This window comes from Folsomia candida, unplaced genomic scaffold (assembly GCF_002217175.1).
Source record: "Folsomia candida strain VU population unplaced genomic scaffold, ASM221717v1 Fcan01_Sc009, whole genome shotgun sequence".
NCBI classification, from domain to species: domain Eukaryota; kingdom Metazoa; phylum Arthropoda; class Collembola; order Entomobryomorpha; family Isotomidae; genus Folsomia; species Folsomia candida.
Window position 1 is genome coordinate 1,221,954 of NW_019091201.1, and position 14,592 is coordinate 1,236,545.

At 36.8% G+C, this 14,592-nt stretch overlaps 3 protein-coding genes across 3 annotated transcripts; 1 reads left to right on the plus strand and 2 right to left on the minus strand.

Annotated features, from left to right (window-relative positions):
• Positions 1 to 1,326: 1,326 nt before the first annotated feature.
• On the minus strand, positions 1,327 to 4,343 carry LOC110854118. Its single transcript, XM_022102516.2, has 6 exons — positions 3,745 to 4,343; positions 3,537 to 3,641; positions 3,105 to 3,220; positions 2,919 to 3,035; positions 2,686 to 2,833; positions 1,327 to 2,427 (listed from the first exon to the last, which is right to left on the minus strand). Exons 1-6 carry the CDS (start codon positions 3,992 to 3,994, stop codon positions 1,850 to 1,852), a joined length of 1,314 nt encoding a protein of 437 aa, XP_021958208.1. The 5' UTR covers positions 3,995 to 4,343; the 3' UTR covers positions 1,327 to 1,849.
• On the plus strand, positions 3,364 to 7,625 carry LOC110854119. Its single transcript, XM_022102517.2, has 5 exons — positions 3,364 to 3,515; positions 4,426 to 4,697; positions 6,204 to 6,247; positions 6,339 to 6,418; positions 7,021 to 7,625. The coding sequence occupies exons 2-5, from the start codon at positions 4,438 to 4,440 to the stop codon at positions 7,156 to 7,158; spliced, it is 522 nt and encodes a 173-aa protein (XP_021958209.1). The 5' UTR covers positions 3,364 to 3,515; positions 4,426 to 4,437; the 3' UTR covers positions 7,159 to 7,625.
• A 1,059-nt stretch (positions 7,626 to 8,684) lies between these two features.
• On the minus strand, positions 8,685 to 11,150 carry LOC110853866. The gene is made up of 9 exons (XM_022102215.2): positions 10,992 to 11,150; positions 10,758 to 10,904; positions 10,560 to 10,678; positions 10,319 to 10,496; positions 10,118 to 10,251; positions 9,505 to 9,689; positions 9,317 to 9,429; positions 9,095 to 9,243; positions 8,685 to 8,987 (listed from the first exon to the last, which is right to left on the minus strand). Exons 1-9 carry the CDS (start codon positions 11,049 to 11,051, stop codon positions 8,963 to 8,965), a joined length of 1,110 nt encoding a protein of 369 aa, XP_021957907.1. The 5' UTR covers positions 11,052 to 11,150; the 3' UTR covers positions 8,685 to 8,962.
• Between the last annotated feature and the right edge of the window lie 3,442 nt (positions 11,151 to 14,592).

The following is a 14,592-nucleotide window of genomic DNA, read 5'->3' on the forward strand; positions in this document are numbered from 1 at the left end:
AGTGAGGGTGGTCTGGTCTTTATCTAACGAGAGTGAGTGAATTTTATTTTCCTCCCACTAAAAAAAGTTCAGATTCTCAAAGTTTTAGATGGATTTCTCACTTCATTCGAATCAAACGCAACATTTTTCTCTCGCACATCCGGAATTTGCATCTGTTGAGATGCACCCCACTTGTCGCTGGGGAGTTTTCCAATTCCAATTCCACCCTCACGAATTCTGATCATATGGCCACAAAGTATTCCAAGTCCGCTTTATTCAATTTGAGCTTCAGGCTAAGTTTTTACTTTTCATTTTTTTCGAAAGACTTGAAAGAGAAAGTGGAAGTATGGGTGGGAATCGTTAATACGACACACGCAGATTGTAGGGACACGTATTTACTACATTCTCGAGTAATTTAATTTGCACAGAGACAGGGAAGCCTGGCATAATAATAAATAGTGCTCACATCATCATCATCATCACGATGAGTCCAGAACAGCGAGATAAGAGGGGAAGTTATCGAGCTTGGCAATGCTCTTGAATTTAATGCGATGCGATGCACAGAATGTTAATGATGTATGACGACGATTTCTGGGTCTGGTTTCTAGAGCGTACATACGACTTAACCGGATTTGACCTTGTTCTGTCAAACGACTTGAGATGAGAGGATGCTGCTGTTGAGAGAAATTATTACAAATGTGCATTTATTTTATTTCTCACTCAGGAGGAGAGTACGCCAACCTGATAATGACAGATCTTGATGTCCTTTGGATATATGGTAGTACCCCCTCTGAAAGTAAAAAGTGTGAAGCGGTTTGATGCCATGGCCCAATTTACGCCCGTCACACCCCTTTGAAGGCGCGCCCGATGCCAAACTAGCTGCACTAAAAAATTCGCCAAAAATCCAATTTTGTTCGGATTTTCATAATAGTTACATATTTATGATCCCAAATAGTTGCTTTATCATATCTGATATCAATCTGAACTTTTTTGGAATTTTGAATTTTTTCAAGCCATGCCCTTTTCAGGAAATATTCGAAAATATTGAAAATTTCTGAAAAGTTAATTTTGCAACTGAATATGATAAAGCAACTATTTGGGATCATAAATATGTAACTATTATGAAAATCCGAACAAAATTGGATTTTTGGCGAATTTTTTAGTGCAGCTAGTTTGGCATCGGGCGCGCCTTCAAAGGGGTGTGACGGGCGTAAATTGGGCCATGGCATCAAACCGCTTCACACTTTTTACTTTCAGAGGGGGTACTACCATATATCCAAAGGACATCAAGATCTGTCATTATCAGGTTGGCGTACTCTCCTCCTCAGCTGCAACATATTATGCATGTGTTATTTACGATTACATAATATTGATTTATTTTTACTATTCACAATACGACGTAAATACTACATACACAAAAGCAGTTGTATTACGACGCAACATATCTACTTCCGGAAACAATACGAAAGATACAAAACATAAAATACTGCTACTTTCACTATCAACTTCCAATTTCAATGTTTACATATTCGTGTATATTGACTTCCAATTCAGTTTCATTTACTTTTTTTAGGAACAGTTTTACATAGTGTGTGCAATGTTTGTGTGTGAAATACAACAAGAAAATACGCAAATATGCGAATTTCTCTCGAAAATAATTAATACTATGGTAAGAGAATGCAGAGATAGCAACATGATTGTCTATGCGGACAATTAATTAAGGCGGCGACGGACTCGGCGAAAGTGTGCGAAAACTTTCTTTTGAACTAATATTAACAATAAATAAGTGTAGTTTTAGTAAATAGCAGCAGTAAGAACAGAGCAGTCTGATTTCGTCGAGTCCCCAATAAGCAATAAAGTTTGTTTAGTTTTAGTGAAAGCGAAACTCTCGTTTACAAATGGGACACAAGTTGCTCGCCGCCTTTAAACAAAGCCTGAGACAATTGACGTGGAAAAAGTGATGGCACGGCGTACTTCTCGCGTAGTCGAGGGGGGTCAAACAAATCGCACAAACGTCATCATGACTCTCCAACTCTTCAGGAGACGCCACCCTGAAACTGGAAACTAGTGCGAGTTCCTCTTCCAAATGAGATTTAATCACGAGCGAAGATTTGTACTGGAGCCACACATTGAAGTACAAAGTCACCAGGAAGATCTTGATGGAGTTGATGGAAAGCGGGAGGAGCATCCCTTTTTGCAATGCGTCCGACAGAGGAACCAACAACATGGAAGCGTTCAGAAGGGTGGTCAGACTTTTGATAAGCAGCGTGGAGGCAGGCTTCTCAAGGCCGCAGATTTCATCTTGGAATCGCTTGCTGGGAACGAACACGAGTAAATTTGGCAACGAGTCTTGAATCAGCTTTTCCGTGAGAATGTAATAAGTCAGAGTGATCAGGATGTAGAATCGGGTAGGACAGTAGTGGTCCAAACCTTGCTCCAGACCGAGAACTGCGATGCAAGTTAATAATCAAGTTAGTTGGTTATGAAATCATCATCATACCCCGGACAAATATTTTTTTATCCTACCCTACTCGTGTTGAGCTCAACATGAGTAGGGTAGGATAAAAAAATATTTGTCCGGGGTATGATCATCATCTGTCATTATTGGATGTTGTGTTTTTAGGAGAAAGTTATTTATAGATTTGTGTTTGTATGGATAGTTAGTTAGTAGTTTTGACTGTGATTTATTTTTTTCCTTCTTCTTACCAAGGAGCATGCACACCACGGTTACGATGAATGTGACTGCTTTGATCCACTCGAGGACTATTTTGGTCGTCGACATGGCCAAATGGCGGACTTGACTGGAAGGAGTTAGATTCACGCTCAGATCCCAGTTTTCCTTCTCAATAACCTCCTGCGTATTTTGTAATAATAAAGAAAGTATTGAGTTGATGATTTATCTACAGCTGTCATTATATCGTTTTTTTTTCAAAGCGTACCTTAACATAGGAGAAGCAGTATGCCAAAACATTGTAGAACAGTAAGGAGTACAGGCTGGTAATCTTTTCCCGATTTTGGAGCCCCACGGCACGATCACACACCATGAAGAAAACCATCTACGTCAATGCCAAATATTTTGCATGAGATTCATTTAATCGATGTTTAGTTGACCAGCGAAAACCAACCTGATTGACCATTGTGTAGATATTCATGCCCACAAATGAGATTTCACACTTGTCCAAACTCGTATATATTTTGGAGCTGATGGTTTTCATGTGTGAGAATCCTTTAAGCAACCACTCTGCCAAGAAAAAAAATTATGCATTAAAACCACCCACCATACAAATTATCCGGTAAATGATTGGATGATTTATATGAAAATTTTATCCAAATTGATAGGAAAAATGGAAATTGACTAGAAAAATTTCATATAAAATGGAAACTTTGCGACGAAGAAGAGTCACTCCAGTTCCAGCCGAAGAAAAAAGAGGTGTCTCTCAATCTATAATACCAGATCGTAAAGATACTCTTTTTTTGGGCAAGCAACATCGGAAGCGGAGGCATTTTAATTAATTTTGTAAGAAAATTTTGAAAAGGTAAGTGAAAAAAAAACGTACTTTTTGCCAAGTCGAACATCATGTGTAAAGGGTACTGGTAAATAATGCACGCATACAAGAGTCCAATCCTCCCCAACATTAGTGGAAGTAAGAGAAGCATTACGACTGAAAATAAATTATTGCACATTTTTACATACATATGCAAAATGAACATTTGGAAGTATTGCAAAATTTTGCAATATTGCAAAAAAATCATAATTGTGCGTACGAGTTTCCGGATTTTTCTGAAAATTGCAGTCATAATTGTAGTACGACTTTTTCCCTCTGGGACAGCCCATCAAGTTATAATAGATGCCATGGGGCGATGGCGTCTTTCCCAATTCTGACATGATCAACCCACTTTGGGAGATATGCAGCCCAAATAATTGTTCTTGCTGATAAGTCAGCCTAGCACTACTGGATTTTGCACTAATTTTCGAAGACTTTACACGAGCACGGAATTTAGTTATTAGACCCATTTTTAAGAGATCCACGTATTTATTACGTAACAAAGTTCAACAACACAAAATGTACTTTTCTCTTTCCACTGCGTTAAAGCCACTGCACTCTACTTTAGTTCATTTATAAATATGTATGTACAAAGATTACTCAAAGTTTTTGTATGAAAACTTAACTTACTTGAACGTTTAACGATGCTTGTTTCACTTAAATGGCTCACGAACACAGTATTTAAATGAACTCCTCTCCTGTATGAGTGACTGTGAGGAATAAGTGAAGCGTCGTTTTATATTTATCTAACGGCGTTATTCTTAGGCTGCGTTGGCTGGTTTGGTTTGGTGGCGTGCCGAAGAAGTCGGAGTACATATAACCACGCTTCATCTTCTTCTTCGTTGGAATTAGCAGAACATATAATAAATATTGCTCAATACTAATTCTATTTTGTGTACAGATAAGCAACAAGATGCACCTCCTACGACTTGGTGGACTGAGGATGAGGCGAACCAGCGGCGGAGTTGTTGGGGGCACAGGGGTGTTCACGTCATCTCCCGCATCCGCATTTTCGGATCAACAACAAGCCTTACGAGCCGTGGATGGAGTAAACTTGGCAAAAAAATCGAAAACATCAACATCCTTCTCGTTGACTCATTCCGCCAACAAAATTTTCATCTACGTTGTGGCCATGGTCGTCCTCATCTTTGCCTTCTCGTCATATGCTGACAAGTAAGTTTTAAGGTTTCAACACCACTTTGAACTTTTGGAAACGTCAACTGACTGTCACTTCAATTGGGGGGGAATCTGTAATAATGTGTAGATACGCCTGCCTGCCTGTGGTTTGGTTGGTGGCAGTGCTTGCGACTGACGCGAATAACAACTTGACGCCATGCAATATAAATTGTGTGATGTGAAACAGTCACTCATTTCAAAGTTAAGACGTGGTTAAAACACTTTCAATCACGAAATGTAAATACATGGGTTTCCTTAATTCGGGACGATCAGGTCCTAATTTGTCAACTTGTAAATCATAATGCCGTACGTATGTACATACATCCACAATTGAAATCTGGCAAAACTCCCCAAAATAAGAGCAATGTCCTCACATTTCTCCAGTATACATACAAATATATTTGACATCCTAATGACTTTTGTCAATGTCAATTGCAGTCCTATCCTGCCTGCACACAAAGTTTCTCGACTTTATTATCCTCAGTCAGTGGCTTCTTCTTCATCTTGAGTTGTCTGCCTGCAAATTGCTTTTCCAGTTGGAACAATGCCATTTGCATCGGTCGGTACACCAGCACCAGGATGATAAGAACCTGGCCAATATTATTTGCAACTAAATACCCAACATATCACTTTTTCACTTGCCAAACCTATCCTAACCATATTTTAAAGATTCGTTTGCAAAAAAGGGCAGTCGACATCATTTAATTTTCTTAAATCTTGCCACTCCCGTGACTTTAGAAAACATAAAAAACTATAAAAAACACACCGGGATTTGGACAAGCGTACTTGTTCTTACCCACGTAGCTTTGAGAGGAACCAATCTCATGACTTGTTTTATGGGGGCTCGCCACGTATTGTTTTAGGTCGCTTGGAAAAAAATATTGTCTGAAAGAACAGATGTTGTCTTTTCTTGAGTGTTTGTTTGCCAAATGCAAATTCCATGAAATGGGACGTCAAACGGTACCGTTTCTGTGTTCGAAAGCTCAATGAAGGTTTAGAGCAATAAAACTTGACACATTCGTAGGTACGTAAATTTGTGTAAGAAGCGTTTCTATGAATGAAAGTGGTTTTAATTGATGTCGTCATTGCATATATTTTGTGTTTCTAAAAATGAAAGTATTTACCAGACGTCACAAAAATACGCAAAACTGTTGAGCTAAAATTGTATTAAAATGACACGAGAGCAAGATTATTTAACAACGACAATGCAAATTCCCCATTTTAGGCTTTACATAAACAAATGCGTAAATATCCTTCACCTCCTCCATTAACAAATTCCGTTCTAATTTAACATCTGAATCCAATTTGGTGTTTCTGCAAATCCCCGACACCTAAATCGCAGTCCGACATACAGACAGAAGTATCTAGCTCTTATTTTTTCATGGAGTGCGTGTCTATGCAAAGTCGCATGTCCTCATTTCCTGTTTCATAAAAACAACTTACATCACAAAAAGACACCAAATTGTCCTACTTACATAATTCTATTACGTGTTGATTCAATAGGTATGGCGTGTCTGCGATGCCGAGATGTGCTCCTTGTCCAGGGGGTAAGCAATCAACTGAATTGAATCAATGAATTGCGCAATAATCAACAAATGACATGTATTTATCCAATATTACATAATTGTATTCTTTAAGGCGAATGTCCCGAGCCACCAGCAGGGACTTGCACGTACGGAGTCGTAACTAATTTCTGTGGGAGGAGGATTTGCGCAAAGGTACAAAAATATCAAAGCAAATAATTAAAGATTCCATCGATTGATAATGACATAATTCCAGTATTATGCCAATACCTAAGTGTGTGTAGGAGTCGGTAAAGAGCATAATCAAGCAGTCACACCGGAAGTGATTAGGTTTTTTTCCTTGTATAAGATTTTGCAAAACGTATATCTTTAATTTACTGGATCGTAGCTACTTACTTGTTAGTAGCAGGCAGTGTGTCGCCCCCATCTTTTTGACAACTTACATAACCGTAGGTAGTTAATCACAGTGTTTATTATATTTATCTCTGATCTCAATCTGTCTATGTACAAGTCGCGAACAAGGTTTCTCACGTTCGCAGTTTTACTCAAGAAATAATATCGGGCATGTCTATGACCAAATTCAGGCTATCAGTTTCATCACCCAGTGTATGAAAATCAAAACCAGGTCGTCGCGTGGTACAATTTGGCTGAGTTTCATGTCACTACGACGAAATCTTTAAGCAATCATGAGCATCATGAGGATGAGTCATCTACTTATCCCGTATTTCACTTTGTAACATGTTCCCGTAATGATTTGTTGTTTTTTTCTCTAATAAATGTTGACACTTTTTTTTCAGGGACCCGGCGAGGTGTGTGGGACAGGAATGTTTAAAATGCTTGGGGCTTGCGGGGATGGCATGACCTGCAGCTGCGGACGATGTATCGGGTGTTACATAAATACTATGGAGTGCTTCGATAAAACGTGTACCAAATGATGGTGATCATCATCTTGATTCGATATCTGACTTATCCAACAACACTATTAGTACTTTCAACTATGCTCTGACTATTCACACTATTTTAGTGTAAAAATATTTCTATGCAGAAATATTTCTTCTCATTTTTTGTGATGAAAAACTACTAAATATCTAGATTTATGAGTCTCATTTTTGTTATTTCAAGTTTTAAACATTGGTCTATGCCTTGTAGGCCAATTTTACTGTCCTAATCACCAACCCGTCCTGTCCTGTAAGAATTAGGGGTTTCCTATATTTCTGATATATGTATGTACTCGTCTCTTGCTGTGGTATTCTTTTATCTATTTCCGTAACTTTAATCTCAGATCTGTCTCATCTTTCCATAATTTGTGAAAACATTTACTATACATTCCTGACATTCTAAATACGCTCGACGTACAGATTAACAAGCGTCATAATAAAAGTTATTGAAAAGCTTTTAATGAGTTATGTATGAACAATCAAAGCATTTTCATTATGCATAAAACCACTGTTACTTAATGGTTCAATATCACTAGCAGGTTTATTTTTGGTCGACAATTATCCCATTTTTGATTACCAGCAAATCCAATTTCTAAACGGCTACAAATAAGTGATGAAATATGAGCAATATAATTTCGTGACGAATTATCCTGTCCGACTGCACAAAAAATTAGTACTTCTTCACGCATCATTTTAAACTGCATTTCCTCCTCTCTGCAGAATGCGGAGGGTCCAGAAGGAGAGATATATTGCGCTTAGAAATATCTCTACATTTCATTCCAGGCCACGATCTCCTCGTTTATTCTCTATTTTATGGGAGTCAGTCAGAACCATGAAATTTTTCATGGTGGCTTCCGAATTAAATGGATTGCTAAGATTACTTTTCTTTGAATGTTGAACATAATAAGAGTCAATATTTCTGAAAAGAATTATTTTTCTGTCGTTTTCATGTGTCTAATTTATCAGTGTTAAAATCAACATTAGTTGTGAAAATCTTATTTGTGTATTATTCAAACTTGTTAACTGACGGTTTCCTAAATATTACATTAATTCTCATAAATTACTGCTCTCTTTATCAAGTATTTTGTGCATTTATATTCGTATTTTTAGTGTTACACAGTTAGTCAAAGTTTCCAATTCATCCGTCAGTGCAGATACATAGTTGTGTCCAGATCCTTCTATCTTTTCTATCGTGGCAGTTAAGAAGTTGGGGGCGAAAATTTGTAGAAACTTGGGAATTGAACGGTCCGTCCGTCATTTCCCCCGTCTCTCAAGGGGGAAGAAATCGACAGAGGATAGATTACATTACACACCCATTTATTAGAAAAGATTGCATTTTATGCCCCTACGTGAGTGAGGATGAGTGAAAGCAGTGGATAATACAAATTCTACTTTGTAACATGAGGAACATAAACGGGAAAAATTTCTCATTTGTAGGTTGGTTTTCCTTCCTTCCCCCCGACGTGTAATTCCTGCGAGCAATGAAGAGATTCCAGAAGCAAAACGACTTTACTCCTCGGATTGAATACGAGATTGACAGAGATTATTTTTATTTCATTCACTATTTAGTACAGGTTAGGTTAAAAAGAAATAGTGTTTTTTTCATCTTCCAACAATTTTCATGAAGAGGAGAGGCAAATGAAATTTAATAATCTTTATTAATGATGATGTCCAACCCAATTAAAATGCATGATGAAATGATGATTATTAATATAGACGTTAATTGGTTATAATTTTGTTAATTTTTTAAGGCAAATGTATTTCTTAATTGATTAAATTCCAGGCTCGTTTTCCATCAAATTCAGACCTTGGTAATTGTAAGGATCCTGAAAATAAATTAAAATTTAAAAATTTAACTCTATTTTTATGAAATGTTTTGAAATTGTCTATGTTCATTCTATATACTAATTTTTATATTTGCTATTTAATTTACCCCTTCTTAATTAAAGGATGGCTGAAAATAGTCCCCTTCGCCGCAATGTCAGCAATCTCAATATAGGCAACCCCCAACTTTGAGTCTACTCTCAAATTGTCCTCATCGTAAATTCTGAAGACTAGTCGAGTGTCTTCACTATTCTTTTCCTTTTATATTATATTATATTTAATTGAAAATAATTTCCCGATAATATTCATTCTTAAATAAATCTCCAATTACCACTGGAATTGTGAAGATATCTCCCCACATCGGAGTTCTGGTTGATGCAACAGTTCCACTTCTGGCAATCTCAGTTTCTCCGCCATCCAATCCCTTCTTTTTGTAGATTACAACTTGATTATGCAAAAATCATGTAAATAAAATTGATTACCTCACCTAAGAAAATATTTTCAACATAAATATCTAACCATATGGATCACTATTTCCAGGGATAAATCCGACATCATCTTTCGTAGGAAGGTCGCTAGCTGATAATTTGAATCTCAGGGATTGTGGTCGTGGCGGCGTTGGTGGCGCTGGGGCTCCAGGTACCTTCCCAGGTACAACAGGGATATTAGGAATTGGCTGATCTGATGCGTGAATGATAAGGTAACTAGATAGGAAAAAAAAGTTTACTAAAAACCTTTTTACGAAATTTTACAATGAGTATTTTGTATGGCTGTCTAAATCCAGACCTATAACTTGACATCAAGAAAATAATCTATTTATGCTTTATCTCAAACCAAGTTCGACTGTTGATCTATTGATCTATATTGGTTTGGACTTTCATATTGTCCACAATTTTGAGAAAATATACAAAACAAATATTTTGAATTGCAGTCTTAGCTCAAGTTGAGATTTTTCTGGGTATATATCCAGAATTATGTATATATTTCGATATGTTTAGAGATTCTCATAAGAAGGTACACTCTAAAATTTATATGCGTACAATACGTTGAGGCAAGTTGAGATTTATCGTTTCTATCATATTTAACAGGATTCATCTCATCATTATATTAATTTATTAGTTAATTTCCGTACCCAGAATCAATTTTATCCAGAAGCCCAAAGGCCACCTGACCCTTATCCACGTAATCCGCGAGATTTATCCAAACACTTCCCACGCGGTCATCATCTCTCAAATGATCCTCGTCCCAAACATTGAACCGCAACCACTGCAGAAAATTAATCAATAAATACGAATTTCAAAATAGTACCTAATAATTAAGTATAATTCTCCACCTGATTTTCACGTCGGTTGAAATCCACCTCAATAACTTGTCCCCAATCAGGATTCTCTTTATCTGAGACGGTGTCACTCTTTAAAAGTTTGGCTTCCGTTGCTCCACCATCCGTACTTAAGAAAAGCTCGAAGTAAGGATCTGTCGTGCCAAAGCCATTGTCAAGGTCTTGAAAGTTTCTGCATAAAAAGTGGAATAATTAAATATGTAGTTAAGTTAGATAATTAATTAATTAATTTTACCTGCCAGAAACCTTAAGTCTCAATTTGCCTCCAGCTGCTCCACTAAGGATACTGCTGCTTAAAGGGTATACGGCTGGTGTTGTTGGTCTACTGCATTGTGTCTGGCTTTGGTTGAAAACCTTTAAAATATTAATTACTAATTAAGTAACTAAACTAATTACTATGAGCTATTTTAACAATTTATAGATATGTACGTACCTGAGACAACTCGTTAAGTTTGATTTCTACTCTTTGCGAACTCGCCGTCTGTTTTGTGTCCAATGCTGTAAGCTTTGTTTCCAAAGCTTGAACTTTGGTCTGAATAGCTTGCAAGAGGGCCTTGATTTCTGTAGAATATTGCTGACCCTATAGAAAACATAAAATATTTGAAAATATTCGAAAATTGAAAATATTCAAAAAATTGAAATTTCTAAAATAAATTTATTCGCTTACATTTCCAATGACCATAAAATTCGCAAGAGAAAAAAGGAGGAGAAGCTTACACGACTGCATTTTTCTAGTTATCTAATTTAATTAATTTAATTACTGATGGACTTTTGGAGCCCAGATATTTTTCTCCAGCCGGCTACTTATCGACTGAGAAAAGATAAGACTTTGGGAATTTTGTTTATGCTAAACAGCCCAAAGGTTATGGAATACTTTTCTGAGAAAACAACAATATATATGTAAATTTAGGTTATGTAGGTTACAGGTTATCGGTTATACGTAAAGATTAATTATTATTTATGACTTGGCAAATAAATTTATATACTTACATAACCTACTTAAGACTAGGTTTAGGTCACCCTATTAAACTCGGAGATTTCTGATGTTGTGACTACTGTATTGAACGCACTGCATAATTATTTATCACAAATCTTTAACTAATTTACGTCAATTATGAGTTCATCAATTCCATGAATTTGAATTTTACATTCACAATAATGGAAAACATTTATTTATATAATACGCATATAAAAGCATCAATTTAATAATGTCTTTTGAAAACATGTTTGAAACTAATCAAATTCCAGTAATTCATAGGATATGTTCTAAATTCTATCACTAAAATATTAACATTGCAGGAGTACCATCGTGATTTATTCGAACAAAATCAAGTTAAAACAGTGCCAAGGTGAGAGCCTTCTCTAATTTTTTTTCGTAAAATGGGATGAATTTTGATTTTGAAGAATAATCTAGTACTCTGTGTACATAAATGACCACTGGGGATGAAGATATCTGAAGATTGTATAATACAATTTGTATCCTGTTCCTTCGTGCAGGATGAGTGAAAGCAGTAGATAATACAAATTCTACTTTGGATGTATCTGTAACATGAGGAACATAAACGGGAAAAATTTCTCATTTGTAGGTTTTCTTTCCTTCCCCCGACGTGTAATTCCAGGAGCAAAACGACTTTTCTCCCTCGCCGTCCCCGTATTGAATGCGAGATTGACAGAGATTATTTTTATTTCATTCACCATTTCGAGACACAATGAGATGCAGTATTAACTTGTTGAGGCTAATCGGAGGGATCACATTCCCTTTCAGTCCTAGACAATAGGTTGACTCGTTAAATGCACATATCTATTTATTAGTCGGAGGGACAAATGGCAATTATACGAACAATCAATCCACCCACAACACACAGTCTCAATCTATTCAGTGATAAGAGACCACCAAACAAGTAATTGCCTGCCCCTGTGTTCAGAGTAAAAGTATTCCAAAATTAGTCACCCTAAATAACAAGTCGACTATTTATAACTGTCTCATTCCGAGATTTCATTCCATTCTTTCTCGTCTCGCAGTAAATACTCGGATTTATGGAAATTGAGAATTTTGCCATTCGCCCAATTAGACGAATACATTTGATGAATCTGACTCATTGACGAATATTATGCGTACTTAGTCCATTCCGGAAATTGTTGAAAGGCCAGCACATACTAAAGTGCTTTCATTTAATGAGACCAAATAACTGCCCTTCCTCAGTTATTCGACCCTAACGTGGAATCACACTTGAGTGGATGCCAATTTAAAAATGGGAGATTGCCATCAGAAATATTATGAATGGCTTACTGTGCATTTTATAAAGCGCAATTCCCCACTTGTTCCTCATCCATCCGGGACCACCACCACTGCAATTTAACGGAGTGTGTAGATGCAGCGTGGATATTATTATATTTGAGAAGGGTGAAAGTAAGTAAGTAAAATTGGGAAGGAGGAAGAGAAAAAGCCGACCGTTGGTGAGACCTTATGGTCCAGAAACCAGGGTAATAATTTTCACTCGAGAGGACCAAAATGCCGACTTTGTAATCTTTTGCCGGCATTACGTCATGCTAAATGGTCCACTTGCTTCATATCGATAGCAATCCAGTCCACCGCTCGGAATGTAATATTCTTGTTAAAATATGCTAAAAGTGGTGGTGGGATGCAGTTGGGGAGTAAAAATAAATGTGCTGAGAACAGATTTCCACATTTTGCTTGTTGAACTTGGCATATAATTCACATCGGTTTGAAAACAGGCACAAATCACCTTTTTAACGTCTAAAAGAGCATAATTTATTTCTATAAATACTCAAAATTTGTCTTGTGCAAAGTGTAGCAATTTTTAGAAGTGATATTTAACCAAACTTTTCAGGATATTTAGTGATGGAGTTTTGTAGAATTTTGAAGATCCGTACATATTTTACTACCACAATCCTTGCACATTTAGATACTCGTTTTTCCTGTATTTTTAATACCGCAAAATTCCCAGGTCTCCAGGTAGTCTCAAGTTTCTGTCGAATGCTTCACCAAACTTTCTTCCTCCTAAATACTTCACCGGAAAGATTCTTATATTGTGATTCTCAGACAGATTGAATCCAATTCTTCAGCAACACGCAAAACCCTGAAACTTTTCCCAGCAGTGAGAGGAAGCTCCTCCGGTGTCCATTATTCATACCTTCCACCACTCACCCCAGCTACATAAGCCTAAAAAACAGCACTACCGTCAATGCCGTCAAGAAATGCTCTCAGTAATGGGAAAATGTTCCCTTGAACTTGAACGGCATTCATCCGAAAATTGTGAATAACAGCAACACAACTCATCAATGGGAAGATTTCTATGAGGGAAAAAATGCACCACACACACACACGCATGAAATAATCATTTGCAGGATGCACCAAAGAAATTCCTTCTTCAAGGAAAAGTTCCAATCACGATGTTCGTGATTCACATCAGGACAGGATTCACTTCTCAAAGCACTGCACATTTCTCGGGTATTATTTCATTCAGTTTTCTAGTAACTTGTGTACATGCTTTCTCTCCCCAAATATTTTCATTTGCCAGCAGACACGGACATACAGATACACATAATCTCACCTCAGATTGATAAAAATTTCAGAAATTCATTTGCATGCATTTTTACAAATACTCTTTGCAAACCTTTCCAAAAATTTTAGCCAGTTTTTGATCTACCGAGCAAACGTGTATGATAATAGTATTTATAGCTATTTACACATAACTATAAATGCCATTATCCATATTATCGCTATATCACAGTGTCGATAACATGTAGCGAAAACGAGGCAAAAATTTTTTTATCCTATCTCCACTGAAAATACCCAAGAAATGAGAAAGTGCTTAATTAACAATTTATTTTATACGATCGCCAACATGCGACACGCCAAAGCCATAAATATCGCATGTCCAACTTTCTCTCTTCCTTCCTTAATTCTCTTATGAACGTCTTGATTCGGGTCCAATAAGTCTCCCGGCTCACATTTTACCTTAATATTCCAACCGGGTTTCTTTATCATTAGTGCGGAGTCAGTTCATCATGAAAGGATAAAGTTGTCTTCAGATACTGCAATAATTGTTCAACTTGGCAAAGTGCACTGTTGGAAGAAGAAGCCACCAAGTTTAGCACTTCATTTTTTATAGAAAGCGAAGAGGAGCCGTCATCTTCATAAATTATTTGTGTCCATGTCGGTTTCCTGTTCTTTGTTGGATTTGGATTATATGCAACACACAAGTACTATTTTTATGTAACTTGAGCTTCACACACGGGATTTA